An 18592-nucleotide genomic window follows, 5' to 3' on the forward strand; every position below is an offset into this window, starting at 1 on the left:
ATTGAAGATAGACTACAGCTCTATCATATTTGACCATATGTCATTTAGTCTTTGATTATTTGTTTAATGAAGTTAATTATATGATTAAGACTTCTAATTAGAGCAGCTGTAATTAATATTATGTTCAACCATAGTATTGCCTTTCACATTGGGAAGAGAGTGGATAATATTTAATTAGAATTTGTTACAAAAATTCAATTCCAAGAAAAACGACGTCTTATAAAAATATTAAGATTAAGTCGAGTGTTTTTATTGCTTCAAATGGTGAAATGTTTTATTTGATTATTTGAAAAATATAATCATGAATGTTACGATCATGCTTGTTTGAGGCGTGTTGTCTATAGTCATATGTCGAACATCCCGATCATATTTGTCCATAACTTATTGTTCATGACTACATACTCGTTCCAAACCTTTTTCATATTAGATACGGTCTTTACTATTATTGTCGTGTCAATACAAGGGTATACGATTAATCATCAAAATCACGTCTATAAGGGATGTGATTAGTAGTTAATTCTTCCTATCTCGGTTATATACTATCAATTGCCTACGCGTTTTTAGCTTATAACGTTACCTTCTTCAAAACTGTTTTCAACATATTTCCTCGCTCACGTTTTCTAAAATATTTCTCTTAAATGTGACTTGAGGCTCGAGCATAAACCGATATTATCTATAAAGTGCAAATTTCACACAACTGAATTGTTCACATTTGTATTTTTAATCAATCGGTACAATCTCAAAATTTACAAATTTAATAAATAAATAAATAAAACTATTTTAAAACAAATAATTAATCAAAAATGTAAAATCTCCACACACAAAAAAAAATCTAAAATCATTTATTAATGTAGAATATATTTGAGTGATTATTATATATAATTCCAATTAATTAAAAAAAAAAGAAAAAAAAAAGAGAGATTCCTGAAGCCTCTCTTTGCTGAAACAAACCGTTTATTATATTTATATTTATATTTAATATTTATTTATTTATGTTTATTAAATGAGAGGCCCAATCAGGTGCCTGACACTATGATTATGCACCTTAATTAATTACACTAATTATGATGTTTTTTTGTTAATAAATTAAACTCACATGCTTTTATTTTATTTTATTTTATTTATTTATTTATTTTTGTAAATGGAAAAATGTCAGAAAAGTGTTCATCTTGCTTTTGTGAAATTGTAAGGCAATTTCATTCACAAAAGTTGATGGATTCAATCTCATCAACAACTTTACCTTTTATATGTCACATTTAATTCAAAAATAAATTAATTTTTTACATTTTTTTTCTCCTAAAATTCAATAATTATTAGCTCGATCGGGATAATAATGGTACTTTTGACAAAAGAAAAAATCATTGGATAGTAATAATGAAATTTTGAAATATAGAAAATCAAACTGAAATGACTGGTCATTCATGTATTGGAATTCAATAAATAAATGTACTATGTGTTAATTACGAGTAATTATAAGTTTAGTCTTTAGTTTCAAAAATTTTAATTTTGTATCAGGTAGATCTAACTTTCGAATTTGTATCTAATACATTCTAAACATATCCAAACAAAAAAAAGTGGGTTGGAGAGATGCGTTTAAAAAATTCGTTAAGTTGACGACAATACATAACGGGCCAAAACGAACAATATCTACTAGTGGTAGGTTTGAGTTATTACAAATAGTATCAGAGCCAAACACCGGGCGGAGTGCCAACGATGACATTGATCCCCAATGGGGGTGGATTGTGAGATCTCACATCGGTTGGAAAGGGGAGCGATATTCCTTATGAGGGTGTGGAAACCTCTCCACTGTGAGAATGGAGGTGATACATAATGGGTCAAAGTGGACAATATCTATAAATAGTGGGTTTGGGTCGTTATAGATGGAACAGATTGGAGAGTCGAATTAGATATCAATTTCAAATTTATTTTAGTTGCCTGGGACCCTAAGCTTTCCAAACCCACCAAAATCAATGATAATCCGATTGGAAGGCGATTTAAGGAAGATGCAATGGTTCTTCCCATAGTTCCAAATCTCCATCTCTATCCCTTTTATCCTCTTGGTTTCAGCTGGCAATGGAGCAGCTTCCGTACGCTGCATATAAACAAGAACACAGAGATCCATGAATTTTTGTTGGTGTGGTGTGGAAGAAGATGAAGTGAAAGAGGCACATGGCGTATAAGACCAATGTTTTGTTTGTTTTCTGAGAAAATAATGTTAAATAGAGAAAAGGGTTTGGATTTGGATTTGGATTTGGATTAGGCTTATAGGAGGATGGGCGAACCTGCAGCGATGGTTCTCAAAGGTGGAGAGATGTTGGAAGATGAAGAGGCAACATCCCAAGTGCTTTTGTTGCCCATTTTCAACTACAGAATCGAATCGAATCATAACCCAAATCGTCTCTTGTCGACCCTTTTCTCAACATTTTGTATGAACCGGTTTTATTCGGTTTTAGCTATCGAGTTTGTGGGAAGGTGTTTAAAAACTATGCACGGGTGTGGTGACTCTTGATACGTAAGTGTGGTAAGCTAAGTTTAGAAAAACGAGCTTTGAGTTGCTCGGAGCGTGCATAGTCTATGAGAGTTGACCTACGGTTTTCCTTTCTTTCTTCTTTAGAAAACGTAAATTTGAGCTTTGCTAATGGTTTATTAGATCGTGGGCATGCAAAATACATGCCCGGATCGACTCTATTATTAGTTTGAGATAGCCCATGGACCATTTAAGAAGACACGTTCTCTGTATCGGTTGGAGAGAGGAAAGAAACATTCTTTATAGGAAAGGATGTGGAAACCTCTCCCTAGTAAACACATTTTAAAAAGTCAGGACTAAAAAGCCCAAAAGAGACAATATCTGCTAACCGTTACAATTTCTTCTTCTTCTTCTTCTTCCTTTTCAAGTCTCAAATTTTAAGGTTGTTTCTTCGTTTGCTTTGTTGTTCATTTCTAGTTGGTCAACAATTGCGCAACATTTACTTGAAAGAACGGATAACGGGATCAAGAATGACTCGAGAACAAGGGTTTAAACAAGCAAAACAGCTCAACATCAACTCAAACAGCCAACAGTTCATCATTTGTGGATTCCTAGGTTGCTCCAAAAAATGGATAAAAAATCATCATCAACCTCCTTTAACTACAATTCTCCATTGTCACGGAGCTTCTCACAAGCTCTGCTGCAAAACCCTTCTGCTTCATCCTCAGAGCCAACCGTTGAAGCCCACCGGAGCTCTGAGGTTCATGCAAGTACGTAGAACTTATTGGCTACTAGCATTGCAATACTATAGACGTCTCATTGTTGACCTTTTAACATTGAGACCCTCTAAATAGAATCTCGACGTCAGAACTATAAGAGCCAATCTAAGCATGGTAATTCGATTCTTCGTTTATGCTCAAGCTAGCCCCTCAAATTGTCCTAGTATGTCGAGCCCCTCAAATTGTCCTAGTATGTCGAGTAAGGTGTACGATGCATGACTTCTATTTCGAGTAATATACATTTCATTGTCGATAGCTAAATAACTTCTTAGAATTCAAGAACGCATTTATACAACCTATAGAATATATCTCGTTATTTGATACCCATTTAATTTAGGAAGGATGCGCTTAGAGGAGACAATCTCAATATACTACAAAAGATCATTTTTTGTTTACTATTTACCCTATTCGAATCTCATGAAAAGGTAATAAAACGAAAGAGAATGTTTACAAGTGAATTGTGACGTTGTGTGGAAAAGAGAACTTCAGTACTTACAATAGCAGTGTTCATCCATGGGAGCACTTACTGGGATGCATCCGCTACAAAGGAACTCAAGGCACTGATTATGGACTCATAAATCTTTATGCCCCTTAAGAAGACGGTGTCCTTCAAGAACTGCAACAAGGTACGAGGAAAGGAGATGACCGATTAATACGAACATAACGCAAATCGAGCAAGAACATGGATAAAAAAGAGAGACACAATGGAGTCTAGTATAACCTCGTTGTGTTCGTGCAATAAGATAGGAGTGTTACTCATTGGGGAGAAACCAAGAACAGGAATGCCTAACTGTCTCATGAAGCGTGCATCAGTCGTCGAAGCCAAGATTTCGGGCCTAGAAAGCTTACCTCCAGCGTCTGAGATGGCTGTCTTGAAAACAGACCACCACGGATTCGAATCGTTAGTCATCGTCAATAATGGACGTCCCAAATAGTCTCTTATGGGTCCTTTCTCAATAATCTGCAGGTATCAGATCCATTATGTTTAAGCTATCAGACATTGCTAAGATAACGTACAAATAGATAGTGTGTAATTCGTAAGAGACTGCTATATGATGCAAATACTTGAATATCTAATTGCTAAAGGCTAGACATGCACAAAACAAGCATTCAATCTTGGGTACGTAGAGCAGAAGTGGCCCAAATCCTTGTCCTCTTTGGGCTTTCCCTTTCGGTTTCCTCTCAAGATTTTAAGACGAAAACGCGTCTGTTAGGGAGAGGTTTTCACACCCTTATAAAGAATGCTTCGTTCCCCCTCCAGCTGATGTGGGATCTTACAGTCCACCCCCTTCGAGGCCCAACATCCTTGCTGGCACACTGCCTCGTGTCCACCCCTTTCGGGACTCAGCCTCTGCATTGGCACATCGCCTAATGTCAGGCTCTAATACCATTTGTAACGGCCCAAAGCCACCGTTAACAAATATTGTCCTCTTTGGGCTTTACCTTTCGAGTTTCTCCTCGAGGTTTTCAAAACGTATCGGCTAGAGAGAGATTTCCACACCCTTATAAAGAATGTTTCGTTCCCCTCTCCAATCGATATTAGATCTCACAAGAAATGAGAAAATCTAATCAATTCCTCCCATGACATGGGAAAATTCGCATGCCATTGCCCGGTGCATTTTGTTGTGGATGGAGTAGACGAGTTTCATAATATAACATATAGAACAAACAAAGACATCCTCCATCAGAATTCAAATTCTTTCCACATCAAAATTGGTTTAAGATCATAATCTTACAGATTTACTCTGTTTTCAGCAAGATAAAATGACAAGTCATATGAGGACTTCTCCAAGCTTTTTTCTTTAGATTGCAGAACCATAAGCAAGCCATGAACAAGAACAGAATACTAATGATGAGAGCTAATAAAACAGGAACCAGATGGTGTTGGGAATCAAATCAGGCAGCTAGCCACTTACCTGAGACGTCAAGTTCCGTCGAGCTGGAGCCCATTCCTCCCTAATTCTTCTTCTAATGGCATCTGGGTCGGCGGTCGGCGGTATTCTGAGATCGAAACCGGCTTCCGCCTCCGAAGGTTGCATGTTCATCACAAATCCCTGAGACAAATCACAATATTAATGGCGAAAAGAGACATAGGCAGATGGGCTTAAACCCTGCAACTCATTTCGCAAGGACTACTCACAGTGGGGGAGGGAATTCCGGCGTTGACGAAAACAGGATTGACAGAGATGACTTCTGAATTAGCAGCTTCACCGGCCTTCACCATATCGAATTGGCTCTCTCTAAACTTACTGATAATCTCAACGCTCTTCATCAAATTCTCCATAGCACTGTTATCGTACATTCTAGAACCATGTCCAGGGGTTCCTTCAGCCCGAATTTTCAGCCCCCACGGCGATCTATCGGCGTAAAAAACCCTAAACTCATCTCCCGGCGACGCCTGTCCTTCGTCCATCATGAATCCAACATTCAACTCCTTAAACTCCTTCGACAAGACGAACTTCGCAGCTCCATCAAAACCCCCAATCTCCTCATCCGGCACATACGAGATGTGAATCGTACGGTCAGGGATGAAATTCCGACTTCGGAGGCTCCGAATGGCTTCGAGATACTGGATAGCTATACATTTATCATCTTGAGAACCACGGGCGAAGATCTTGCCATCGGAGGTCCGGACGGCGGAGAACGGCGGATAGAGCCATTTAGAGGGCTCAGCGGGGACAGAGTCCATGTGAGAGTTGAGTAAAATCGAGGGCAAAGAAGGATTCAATCCATTCCAGGTCACGAGGAGAAGAGGTTTACCTGGAACAAACTCAAGAATCTTCGTATGGAGACCAATTTCCAGTGCTTGAGATTCGAGAAAGGAGACAGCGGAGGCGTAATCCGGATCCGGATGAGCGGTTTTGATTCTGAGGTAGTGTTGAAAGCGAGAGATTGGAGAGTTTTGATCGGATTCGTCATCATCGTACTGCGAATGACTGAAAGAGAGAGGAAATGAGAAGAGAAAAAGAAAAACTGCAAGAGAAAAGAGCCGACAGTGGAGACGGAAGTTCGCCATGGGCGCCTCCGTTGGTGCCGCGGTCAAGCAGTTGAGCAAGTCGGAACTTCTGAAGTTGAGTAAGCCGGAGAGCTGCCGAATGGTGAAGACAACCGCCGATGAATGGATTGTCAAAACTTAGCTTTTTGCCTCTTCAACTCGCCGGCGACAGAAGACCGGTGCTGCTCCGGTACATAATTATTTACACTATATTAAAATAAAACTTGGCTGGTATACTTATGATAGGCAAATTTTCACGCAGCAACGTGGGCTTCAATTTGAATGGGACCAACCATTAGGATTTGGGCTTACCATTTCGCATTTGGGCTTTTTTAAGCTAGGCCCAAATATTGCCTGGCCCAAACCGGCCTACTTAAATTTAATTATTTGATCAAATGATCATAAGTGATCTTATAATTTAAGATTTTTCAATTTTTAATCTGTTTAAATGGAATAATTTGTAATTTTGTCGTTAATTTATAAATGGTGACGTGATAATTTATGACTATCCATAAATTTTATTTTAATATAGTGAGGACGGTGTCGATAGATTCTAGTGGAAATTGAATTCATGCGTGATATGAAGGATTGATGAACATGTTCATAAGGATTAGAACCCTCTACACCCACGTGAATGTAACCATACCTTGATGGTCAGTAACGACCATGTAGTATATTGGAGAGGAGAAATGGACATAAAGGACACCGGGTGATGTGCCAGGGGTGAATTGTGAGATCCCACATCGATTGGAGAGGGGAACGAAGCATTCTTCATAAGGGTGTGGAAATCTCTCTCTAGTATATGTGTTTTAAAAACCTTGAGGGGAAGTCTGACACGAAAAACTCAAAGAGAACAATATCTGCTTGTAGAGAGTTTGGTCAGAGCTAGACACTGGGCGATGTGCCAACGAGGAGGCTAAGCCCTGACCCAAAGGGGGTGGACACAAGGCGGTGTGCCAACAAAGACGTTGTGCTCCGAAAAGGGGTGGATTGAGAGTCTCACATCGATTAGAGAAGGGGATGAGTGTCAGCGAGAACACTAAGTCTTGAAAAGGGTGGATTGTAGATCTCACATCAGTCGGGGAAGAAAACAAAGCATTCTTTATAAGGGTGTGAAACCTCTCCTTAACTGTTCTTTAGTGTGTGTATATATATATATATATATATAAAAGCTGAGATATTGTTTATGTATGAACTGTTGAGCTTTCTTTTTGTTATTTGTTGTCTCCAAAATGCATGCTGAATGTGAAGCCAACTAAATATTATTTTTATGATTTTTTAAGCATATTCTAAGTATGATTACTCATAATTTAATTCAATCACATCAACGTCAAAGTTTATTGAGATAAATAGAATTTAAACACTTTTAATAAATTTTAATTTTCAAATAATTTAATATGTTTTTCAACTTTTTAATTTTTTTTCATTTATAATATATTTTGTAAAGTTAATATATTTTATAAAGGTGAGAGATATATAGAATATAAAATTAATTTATAATTTAAATGAGAGAAATTTAATTATTCGATATAAACTTATCATGCTATCAATCATTTTTCAGTAGTATGACTTGATAATCTGATCAACCTGGACTATTCAATCCATACTGTAAAGATTGATATGTTTTTGGTCGGGTGAATCCAACCAACCCAAAAAGCCCACTAATGCTCCGTCAAGGATTGTTAGGTTTAAGCATTTTAGGGTCGATTCCTGGTCCAATTGAGCTGAAATTCTAAGCACATATTTTTTTTACACGAGGGTCTTTGATATGAACAATGGAGATTTCTTTTGAAGTTATCTACCATCAGTTTGCAGCAAATAGTTGAATTTCACTTTACGTGAGATCAGTTTGTAACAACCCAAGTCCACCACTATCAGATATTGTCTGTTTTGGCCCGTTACATATCGTTGTCAACCTCACGATTTTAGAACACGTCTACTATGAGGAGGGTCTAGTCCTACTCCGACAGTGCCTCACACCATCCGATGGCTGGCTCTGTTACCATTTGTAACAGCCCAAGTCCACTATTAACAAATATTGTCCCGCTACGTATCATCGTCAACCTCACGGTTTTAAAACGCGTCTAGTAGGGCGAGACTCTAGCCTTACTTTAACCAGTGTCTTGCACCATCTAGTGACTGACTCTGACACGATTTGTAACAACCCAAGCTCACCACTAGTAGATATTGTTCACTTTAGCCCACTACATATCATCGTCAGCCTCACGATTTTAAAACTCGTCTACTAGGGAGAGGTTTCCACACCCTTATAAGAAGTAGTGGAATCTCACGTGCCTTATTCTTCTCTTTCAATACTGTCGTATGTTACTCATTGTAAACCTCGTAGCGTTTTACTCGCTTCAAAGAGAATTTTTCACATTAAAATTACCGATATCCTACGCTCGTAATATCCGATTAAGCTCGTAGAAGAGAATAACTAGTGATTTAAAAATTTAGGGTTTATCTAGATGAGATGAAAGTCTAATGGAATTCCACTAGCAAAAACAAAGAAAGGGAAGAGCACTTATATCATCTTTTATTTTGGCCATTACCTTTATTATAATCATTTGGCTACTTGGGACTCATAAATCAAATCACCATATAATATACATCTCTACTTTCTTCACACCATTATTGCCTTCAAAGTGCCAAACCCTATATCCATTGCTACCCACTCAAATATATTTTGTTTTCTTCTTTTTCCATATTATAAAAAACGTCCGAATTTAATACTACTTTAAATCTAAAGTTTGAGTCGTGGACGTATATCGACTCGTTCGTATTCTTATCTAATAGACCTAAGATAAGCATAAAATTTTCGTTTGTATTCTGATTAACTTTGTTCTCCCGAGCCCTCGTGTCAATAATTTTTTAAAAAACTGAAATAATGTTTTAGTTTTTATGTTTTTAGGATTAGTTTGAAGTTCATTTTTTTAAATAATTTGGTAAAATGAACGATTTCTATTCAATAAATGATACAATGTGAGAATATTTTCAAATTTTATCTACCTCGAGGCCAGCGAGTAATCCACTCTTGGTGAGTGACTCAATACTACTGTAATAACTCAAGACTACAACTAATAGATATTGTTCACCTTAGCTCGTTATGTATCACTGTGAGTCTCATGATTTTAAAACGTGTTTGATAGGAAGAGGGAAACGAACTATTTTTTATAAGCGTTTGCAAACCTCTCCCTACCCTTCGTATCAAATACGTTTTAAAATTGTGAGTCTGACGACCATACATAATGAACTAAAACGGATAATATCTGTCTATAAACTACTGATCAAATCAGGAGAGAAAAAGGGTCATAAAAGGGCACAAATCTTGAGAAAAAGACACTAAAAAAAAGAGAAGAAAATATGCATGACAATGAAATGGATAGAAAAGTTAGAAACGATAATGGTGCAATAAACCCATATCTCTATTACCACCCTTACATTTCAAACTTTTTTAAAACAAATTTCAGTGTTTTTGTTTTTTCATATCCTTTTGGTTAGACCCGAAACAAATGGGTCGATCTCGATCTTTAAGAATTATTAGACACAAAATTAAAAGTATAAAGTTGAATCAGACATAAAATTTAAATTTATTATAACAGAATAATTACTTTTTAAAATAAAAAATAAAAAATATCAACAATTTATCAAATACAATCTCAAAAATTCGAAAAAGCAATTTTTTGTTATTAATATTCGTGGTAGGGACTAAATTATAAAAAAGAGATATAAAATAGGAATTTATTGAATTTTACAACATATATACTAAATATATTTATGCTTTTAACTTTAGTTAAATCAAACACGACCAAGGTTATTCAACAAATTGTTTGGTAAAAGATTCCTTATTCTAAGCCAAATATATATTTAAACAAAAAAAAAAAAAAAGTGATGTTCCGTTGGGTTGAGTTATGATATTTTTTAGATCTAGCTCCATTGCTGATTAAGGATGTTTAGGTTATTTATTCAAATTTTTATTTTTAATAAAAGTAAAATGTTAATAGGTAAAACGTCTGTATATTTATTTTTAAATATTGAACTCATGAACTATTGTACACGTTAGTTGGGTTAATCAAATTTGACAGGTGTTCAAGTTTTTTGAGTATATGTAGTATTTTTTTTTTTTAGATGTGAATAGAAGTATATTCTCGCCCGGTCTTGTTTTGGTATATGTCCTTACTTGCATATATTCTTATACGCCGACTTCTAAACATAAACGAGACGTTTTACTCGATTTCGTAAAAAAAGTTGAAATCTTTTCCCCCCACGAAGTTGTTCCTATATAAAGGTATGCGACTCCCATGAAGTTTCTCATAAGCTCTTCATTTGATCATCACTTGTCACCAAGCAAAAGCTTATGATGGGTATGAATTCTAACTTTATGAGTAAGTTGAAGCCTTACATTCTAGTGGTGTGCTTACAATTTGGAATGGCTGGCATATATGTTATATCCATGGCTACTCTTAACGGCGGCATGAGCCGCTATGTTTTGATCGTCTACCGAAACGTTGTCGCCGCTCTCTTCCTCGCTCCCTTTGCACTAATCTTCGAAAGGTTTGATCTTGAGTTTTATAAATTCTTCGAGGTTTCGGACATGTTTGATCAACAACGATGATACTTTCCTTGCAGGAAAACAAGGCCAAAGATGACACTCCCAGTCGCTATGCAAATCATGGTCTTGGGATTTCTTGAGTACGAAATTTAGTTTTGTGATTTGTAAATATTGACGTATTAAAAATTTAAGAACTAAATTGACATGGGTTTATTGTGATTTTTAGACCGGTTCTTGATCAGGGGTTCGGTTATTTGGGGATGTCGTACACGTCCGCGTCGTTTACTTCGGCTATCATGAACGCTGTGCCGTCTATTACCTTCAGCATTGCTGTGGTTTTTCGGTAATTATTTATATTTTTTTGGTGTGAAATTGTAATTAGTGAAGAGTTATGGGACTTGAGATTGTGTTGTTTTTTTAATGGTTTAGAATGGAGCGAGTCAATTTGAAACGAGTGCGAGGGGTTGCTAAGGTCATTGGAACCTTGGTGACCTTCGCCGGAGCTTTGGTTATGACGCTTTACAAAGGCCCAATAGTGGATTTCTTTTGGACTCGGAAAACCAACCACCTTGTTCATAGTGCCTCCGCCGCTTCCTCCGCCGCCAATCAGCACTGGGTGGCAGGAACTCTGTTCATCCTTCTCGCTTGTGTGGCTTGGTCTTGTTTCTATGTATTACAAGTAATTCGTTCTATCCCTTATCAAACCTTTAACTTTTACCCTATTTTAATTTCATTTTGGATGAACATTAAAAATTTGTCGGGTGAGATCCCACATTGATGGGGGAGAAGAACGTAGTATTATTTATAAAGGTGTATAAACATATGTCTAGGAGACACATTTAAAAAATCTTAAGGAGAGCCCAAAAGTAAAACCCCGAAAGGGAAAGCCCAAATAGGACAATACCTGTTAGTGGTGAGTTTTGGCCGTTACAAATGGTACTAGAGTCAGATATCGAGCGGTGTGCCAGCAAGGACATTGAGCCCTGAAAAGGGGTGGACACAAGACACTGTGTCAACGAGGATGCTGGTCCTGAAAGGAATGTGGATTTGGAGGGTCCCACATCAATTGGAGAGGGTCCCACATCAATTGGAGAAGGGAACGAGTGAACGAGTGCCAGCGAGGACGTTGGACCCCAAAAGGAGGGTAGATTGTGAGATTCCACATTGGTAGGGAGGAGAATAAAACATTTTTTTCAAGGGTGTGAAAACCTCTCCCTAGCAGACATGTTTTATTTATACATAAGTTTGATACCGGAGTCATACCTTAATCCTCGAGTGTCAAACAAAAAAGTTGTAAGCTTGGAATAGTCATAGTAGAGATCTGTAGTAAAACTCTATCGAACCGACAAAATAGTTCACTTTAATAAGTTTTATACAAATAGATGACTACTCGAGGACAGATACATTGGTACTTTATACAAAAAGTCTACCTGCAAGGTTTTTCAATTCAAAGAACTTAATTTTTAAGCTAAATGTATGACTTGAACAATTTTTAGTATAGTTTAGTTAATCCCTAATTACAATATTATATGACTTTTCAATTACTTTTTAAAATATTACAAATTAGCTTTACAAATACTTTCTTATAAAAAAAAAAAAGCTACCCACTAAAGTTCTTCTTAATATATTAATACCACAAACAAAAGTTGACCACTTTGCTTCTTTGTGCAGTCTGTGACAGTGAAGAGATACCCAGCGGAGCTATCACTTTCGACATTGATATGCATGGCTGGTGTGGTTCAAACCACAGTGATAGCAGTGGCCTTTGAGCATCGTGCTAGCTCATGGGCGGTGGGCTGGGACTCCAGGCTTCTGGCTCCTCTCTATACGGTCTGTTTTTCAACCTAATCCCTTGATATCCATGTTGAATGGGGTTGATATTAATAATTGGGGGTTGATATCAATTTGTTTAGGGAATAGTTGGCTCAGGAATTACATATTACTTCCAAGCTCTTGTAATGAAGACTAGAGGCCCTGTGTTTGTGACGGCTTTCAACCCTTTGTGTATGGTTGTTGTCACTATCATCTCCTCCATTATTCTCGCCGAGAAGATCCATCTTGGAAGGTATCTTCTTTTTTTACTTTAGAAAGTTGAAAATGGTAGTAGATAATAGCTCAAATCTATTGTTAGCGGATATTATCCTCTTTAGATTTTCTCTTGCGAGATTCCCCTCAATGTTTTAATATGAGTCTGCTAGGGACAGGTTTCTACATCTTTGTTAGGAATATTTCGTTCCCCTTTCGAATCGATGTGGAATCTCACAATCCACTCCATTGGAGGCCCAGCCCAGCTGACAATATCTGTTAACGGTGGACTTGAGTTGTTACATATGGTATCAGAGTCGGACATTGAGCGGTGTGCCAGCCAGGACACTGGATCCTCAAGATTCATTCTTTATAAGGGTGTGGAAACCTCTTTTTAGAAGACGCGTTTTAAAACTATGAGACTGACAGTGATACATAACAAGATTGTGAGATCTCACATCGATTAGAGAGAGAAACTAAGCATTCCTTATAAGGGTGTGGAAACCTCTCCTTAGTAGACACGTTTTTAAAACTCTGAGGTTGAATACGTAACAGGATTGTGAGATCTCATATCGGTTGGAGAGAAAAACGAAACATTCCTTATAAGGGTGTGGAAACCTCTCCTTAGTAGACGGGTTTGAAAACTATGAGACTGATAGCGATACGTAACGGGATTGTGAGATCTCACATCTGTTGGAGAGAGAAACGAAGCATTCCTTATAAGGGTGTGGAAACCTCTCCTTAGTACAAGGGTTTGAAAACTATGAGACTGATAGCGATACGTAATGGGATTGTGAGATCTCACATCTGTTGGAGAGAGAAACGACGCATTCCTTACAAGGGTGTGGAAACCTCTCCTTAATAGACGCATTTTAAAACTGCGAGGCTGACAGCGATACATAACGGGACTGTGAGATCTCACATCGGTAGGAGAGAGGAACGAAACATTTTTTATAAGAGTGTGGAAACCTCTCCTTAATAGACACATTTTAAAATCGTGAGGCTAACAGCTATACATAACTAGCCAAAACAGACCATATCTACTGACGATGGGCTTGAGGTGGTACACGAAATGAGTATTAAATTCGATCTATATATGAACATTAGATGACAGTCAAATCTTAAGAAAATTATATCACAAACGTATGGAACAGGAATACTTACAACACGAAATGAGTATTAAATTCATTGAATCTCTTCTTTTTTGCAAACACCAGCGTTATTGGAGCCATTATCATAGCAATTGGGCTTTATTCAGTTGTTTGGGGCAAAAGCAAGGATTATTCCACCGCCGCTGGCCACCTTGAGAAGTCTAACGCCGCCGAGCCGGAGCTCCCAATTACGGCCTCTAAACCCCCCGCCGAACAAGATGCTAATGAACTTCATTAACATGTACTGCCGTTGCTCAAATCATTCCCTTCTAATTGTCTTTGTTTTCAAACCCTTTTTTTCAAGTTTGAAATTTTGATCTCTTAATCGAAGATAAGGGTTTAATCAATTGAGTTAGCGCTCGAGTTTGTTGGATGCGTTTAAAGAATATTCTAATATCATGAATGACATAATATTGTATTGTCATATGTTCTTGTCGGATATAAAAGTAGTAATAATAAAAATAATGTGGCATAATGGATTTTTTTTGAGAATATTTAAAGATTGTAAAATCGAATGACTAGCCTGTGTCGTTATGATGATAGTAATGTATTACTAAAATTGAACATTGTATATGTGTATTTAATGTCACAATCGTACATTTTCAACCATGTGGCGTCATGATCTTGACACGATCATAACAAGTCTTAAGGAGAACTCAAGTCCCGTTTTCATTTCTCGCTCGGTTTTGTGGCTTCGTCGAACTTTAGGTGGGGTTATCCTTCGCCGATCGAACACAACTCGTGTGGAATCTAAGCTTGTTCGGCCACACACGACGCTTGTGCATGCATGTTCAATCGTCTACGATTCTAGCTGACTTGCCTCTACAGTAGCCCAAATTATTTGATTTGACCTTGCCTCTACTCTAGACAAAGGTCTCTCCTATGCAACGTCGCATCTCATCTTATCATCTTGGTTCCCAATAGTATGATTCTCGATGTCATGATGTCATCCCAAGTCCTAAGATGTCATCAGCCTGCTCAAACATGCAAGAACTAACCCATGTGTCTTTATATCTATTGATTTAGGCTCTATTTAGACATGGACCCTCCCGTATCCATGCTAAGTCATTTGCGGACTCTGTACTAGATAGCGGGTGCATATATCAACCACCAACATATGGGCAGGGGTGCAATGTCGACACATCTGTACCATCTAACACTATCCTTGAAAAACTCATTTGAAGGAAGCTGCCTAAAACACTCGTCTCGCAACGCTCGCTCAAATTATAACACACTATGTGCCACAAGTTAGCTCGCTTAGATCACAGGACTAAAGGTGGCAGAGAGTTAATATCATGTCTTCTCCTATAGTACATTTTGAGACATCTTTGATTCTTATGGAATGATGCTGAACTTGTGGAGCATCGGTCCAATGTAATCTCTCATTCAAAGCACAAAAACTATATGCTTTCAATGAATTAAAAAGCTCAACACAAATGGGCAAAGAATCAAGACATAATTAAGAACAAGTTCCCCAAAAAATGAAACAAATTCAATGAAAGAGAACAGAATATTAGTACTAGGTTACATCAATTCCCAACAAGTGTATTATTTCCATTGTTCTATAAGTACTCCCCCATGTTCTATATCCGACAACAACAAGAACTAGAACAAGATGGAAATTTGTGGAAGAATTTGGAGAATGATGAAAATAAGGAAGGCTTATTTTGCTGTCGTGTTCCTGCAGGCTTCAATTGCAGTTATGTACACCATTGTCGCTATTTCTCTTAAGCATGGCCTTAACCATTTTGTGTTTTCTGTCTATCGCCATGCTGTCGCCACCGTCGTTCTCGCCCCCTTCGCTCTCATTCTCGAAAGGTCGATTTCTAGCTCTTTCTCTATAGAGAAGGTCATTACGATAACGTGACTGACTGTTTTACACCGTTAGATATACCTCGAGTTTGTAGGTTATAATAAATGTGTCGACCTTTATTGAATAATTTTTCGATTTTTGAGCATGAAAGCCGTTCTCTATTTTAACTATTGTTTTTCCTATCTATTGTTTTTCCTATGATAGGAAAACGAGACCTCAAATGACACTACCCGTCTTCTGGAGAATTTTGTTGCTCGGTTTTCTAGAGTAATTCTCTCTTTTCTCTTTTCGTTTCTTTGTCTTCTCTTTTCCGTGGTAAAAGTTTAGAATACAGTTTTCGTGCAATTTGAACATAATTCGACTCGATTTAGTTAACTGAGTGTACGTTTTACACAGATAAAGATAATTGTAAAATTTGGAGGTTCTCGAGTGGATAAGAACCTATTTAAGAATGATTTGAAAGGTTTTAATGCAACAGTCAATTTAAACATAATTCAGCTGGTTAAGACATACATTATAAACAAATTCAGGCCAGTTCTCGACCAGAATTTATACTATTTGGGAATGAAGTACACATCGTCAACATTTGCGTCGGCTGCCATCAACATCCTTCCGGCCATAACCTTCATCCTGGCCGTCATTTTCAGGTATACCCTATTGTACCTAAGTACAATTCAACTACGTAAATCTTTGAGCCTCGTTATTTAATTTCTATTTGTGGGGGTGTGAGTGCGATCGATCTTACTTCAGCTCCTACCATAACAATTAGTATCATAGTATTTTGGTCGTAGCATTCCACTGCAACAATTGGCATTAAAGCTTGGCGCAACAACAAGTGGTGGCATTAAAGCTTGGCGCAACAACAAGTGGTATCAGAGTAGACATTAACCAAAACCCTTTTCTTAAATAGGCTGGAGATCGTCAACATGAAGAAAAAACATGGCTTAGCGAAGACAGCCGGAACTGTAATAGCGATCACCGGAGCCATGGTTATGAGCCTGTACAAAGGGCCGGCTTTCAACTTCCTTCCGAGCACTGGCCGTAGCGAAATGAGCCACACCGAAACGGCGACAGACCGGCACTGGGTCTCCGGCAGCATCTTCGTCTTTGTCAGTTGCTTCTGCGCGTCCGCCTTTTATATCTTACAGGTAAACAAAAGGGCTGACATGAATTCTCTGTCTCTTTAAGCTGTGGGTTCAAAATTTGGGTATTAATTGTTTGTTGGTGTGGGCAGTCCATGACATTGAAAATGTACCCTGCCGGGATTTCGCTGGCAGCTTTGATATGCCTGACCGGAACCGTGGAAGGCGGCGCCGTCACTCTCGCCGCCGAACGTCACATGATGGTCTGGATTGTCGGCTGGGATTCCAGACTTCTAGCCATCCTTTACTCAGTAATTTATCCCATCCTAATTTTTTTTTTAAGTTAAATTAATAAAAATATTTTTAAAAGGCTTCTCAGTTGAGGTGGTCAGCTCTCATAGCTTTACTTTGAACTTGCCTCATACTATGAACTTGCCTTCATACTAATAGAGATAATATTCCTTGATTATAAACTCAGTATTTATTAAACAAAAAAAATTAAAAATTAATGAAATTATTAAATTTCACACAAAAATAAGATGTAAATTGAAAGAAAAAAAAGTTACTGATGAAAGAGAGGTAACAGGGAATAGTATGCTCTGGAATTGCATATTACGTTCAAGGAGCAGTGATGAAGGAACGCGGCCCGATTTTTGTGACGTCATTCAGCCCTCTCTGTACGGTCATCACGGCGGCGCTCAGCTCCATTTTCTTGGCCGACAAGGTTCATCTCGGAAGGTATTAACACTTTTCATGTTTGTTTCGTTTGTGTTCTTCTTTATAACGATGCGTTTATGGTTGCAGTTTGATTGGGGCAGTGATCGTGATGTTTGGATTGTATACTTTGATTTGGGGCACAAGTATAGATTTTGAAACTTCAAAACAATCTAATCACGTCACCCAATTGCCGATCACCGGTGACGTTGCCGGGAAGATGGTAGACGGTCCCGCCAAGCCTCCAGTTGTGTAGATATTGAGGATCGGGAATGAAGAACAAAATGATAATCTTGTCCCGACGTAAATAAGAGACGAGAGTTATATGGGTTGATAGTACGAAAAGATAAATAACATGTTCATAATTAACTATTACATATATTGATCAATGACATATTATATATAAGATACGTCGCTGATATGTTTGTAACAGTTTAAACCCACCTCCAGTAGATATTGTCAATTTTGACCCGTTACATATCGTTATTTGCCTCGAGGTTTCTGCATCATTGTAAGAAAGGTTTCATTTCCTTCTCCAACCAATGTGAGATCTCGCAATCCACTTCCTTTGAGGATCCAGTGTACTCTCTGGCACACCGCTTGGTGTTTGACTCTAATACCATTTGTAATAACCTAAGTTCACGCTAGCAGATATTGTCCGTTTTGACCTATTACGTATCGTCATCAACTAAACGGTTTTAAAACATGTCTACTAAGGAATGTTTCATTACTCTCTCCAACGAACGTGAGGTCTCATATAAGAAATTTATTCGAGCAACTTAGATTTCTTTATCTGTCTTTTCATTTTTTTTTTTTATTCCTACTTTAACCCTAATTTTTCGATAATTGAAAGCGTTTTCAATTACAACCATATAACATAGGTAGATTTTTATTCTCGTTCTTGTAATCCATATATTCTCCGCAAAATTCTTCGATATTTGTAGAAAATAAGGTTCTTTAAGCGAATCATTCACCATTATCCTTTGTCTTTTTTTTTTTTTTTTTTTTAATTTC

The 18592-nt window shown here is 37.6% G+C and overlaps 3 protein-coding genes across 3 annotated transcripts; 2 read left to right on the forward strand and 1 right to left on the reverse strand.

The window, feature by feature from the left end:
• Nucleotides 1-3543: 3543 nt before the first annotated feature.
• On the reverse strand, nucleotides 3544-6454 carry LOC111464784 (aminoacylase-1). The gene is made up of 4 exons (XM_023109017.1): nucleotides 5387-6454; nucleotides 5163-5300; nucleotides 3968-4207; nucleotides 3544-3862 (listed from the first exon to the last, which is right to left on the reverse strand). The coding sequence occupies exons 1-4, from the start codon at nucleotides 6260-6262 to the stop codon at nucleotides 3770-3772; spliced, it is 1347 nt and encodes a 448-aa protein (XP_022964785.1). The 5' UTR covers nucleotides 6263-6454; the 3' UTR covers nucleotides 3544-3769.
• Nucleotides 6455-10537: 4083 nt separating this feature from the next.
• Nucleotides 10538-14316, forward strand: LOC111459533 (WAT1-related protein At4g08290-like). Its single transcript, XM_023102489.1, has 7 exons — nucleotides 10538-10795; nucleotides 10871-10933; nucleotides 11020-11136; nucleotides 11223-11472; nucleotides 12465-12623; nucleotides 12707-12858; nucleotides 14036-14316. The coding sequence occupies exons 1-7, from the start codon at nucleotides 10599-10601 to the stop codon at nucleotides 14205-14207; spliced, it is 1110 nt and encodes a 369-aa protein (XP_022958257.1). The 5' UTR covers nucleotides 10538-10598; the 3' UTR covers nucleotides 14208-14316.
• A 1268-nt stretch (nucleotides 14317-15584) lies between these two features.
• Nucleotides 15585-18022, forward strand: LOC111459541 (WAT1-related protein At1g21890-like). The gene is made up of 7 exons (XM_023102498.1): nucleotides 15585-15787; nucleotides 15987-16049; nucleotides 16313-16429; nucleotides 16693-16930; nucleotides 17017-17175; nucleotides 17451-17602; nucleotides 17669-18022. The coding sequence occupies exons 1-7, from the start codon at nucleotides 15585-15587 to the stop codon at nucleotides 17832-17834; spliced, it is 1098 nt and encodes a 365-aa protein (XP_022958266.1). The 3' UTR covers nucleotides 17835-18022.
• Nucleotides 18023-18592: the final 570 nt, after the last annotated feature.

Source organism: Cucurbita moschata, unplaced genomic scaffold (genome assembly GCF_002738365.1).
Source record: "Cucurbita moschata cultivar Rifu unplaced genomic scaffold, Cmos_1.0 Cmo_Scf00002, whole genome shotgun sequence".
Lineage (NCBI taxonomy): Eukaryota > Viridiplantae > Streptophyta > Magnoliopsida > Cucurbitales > Cucurbitaceae > Cucurbita > Cucurbita moschata.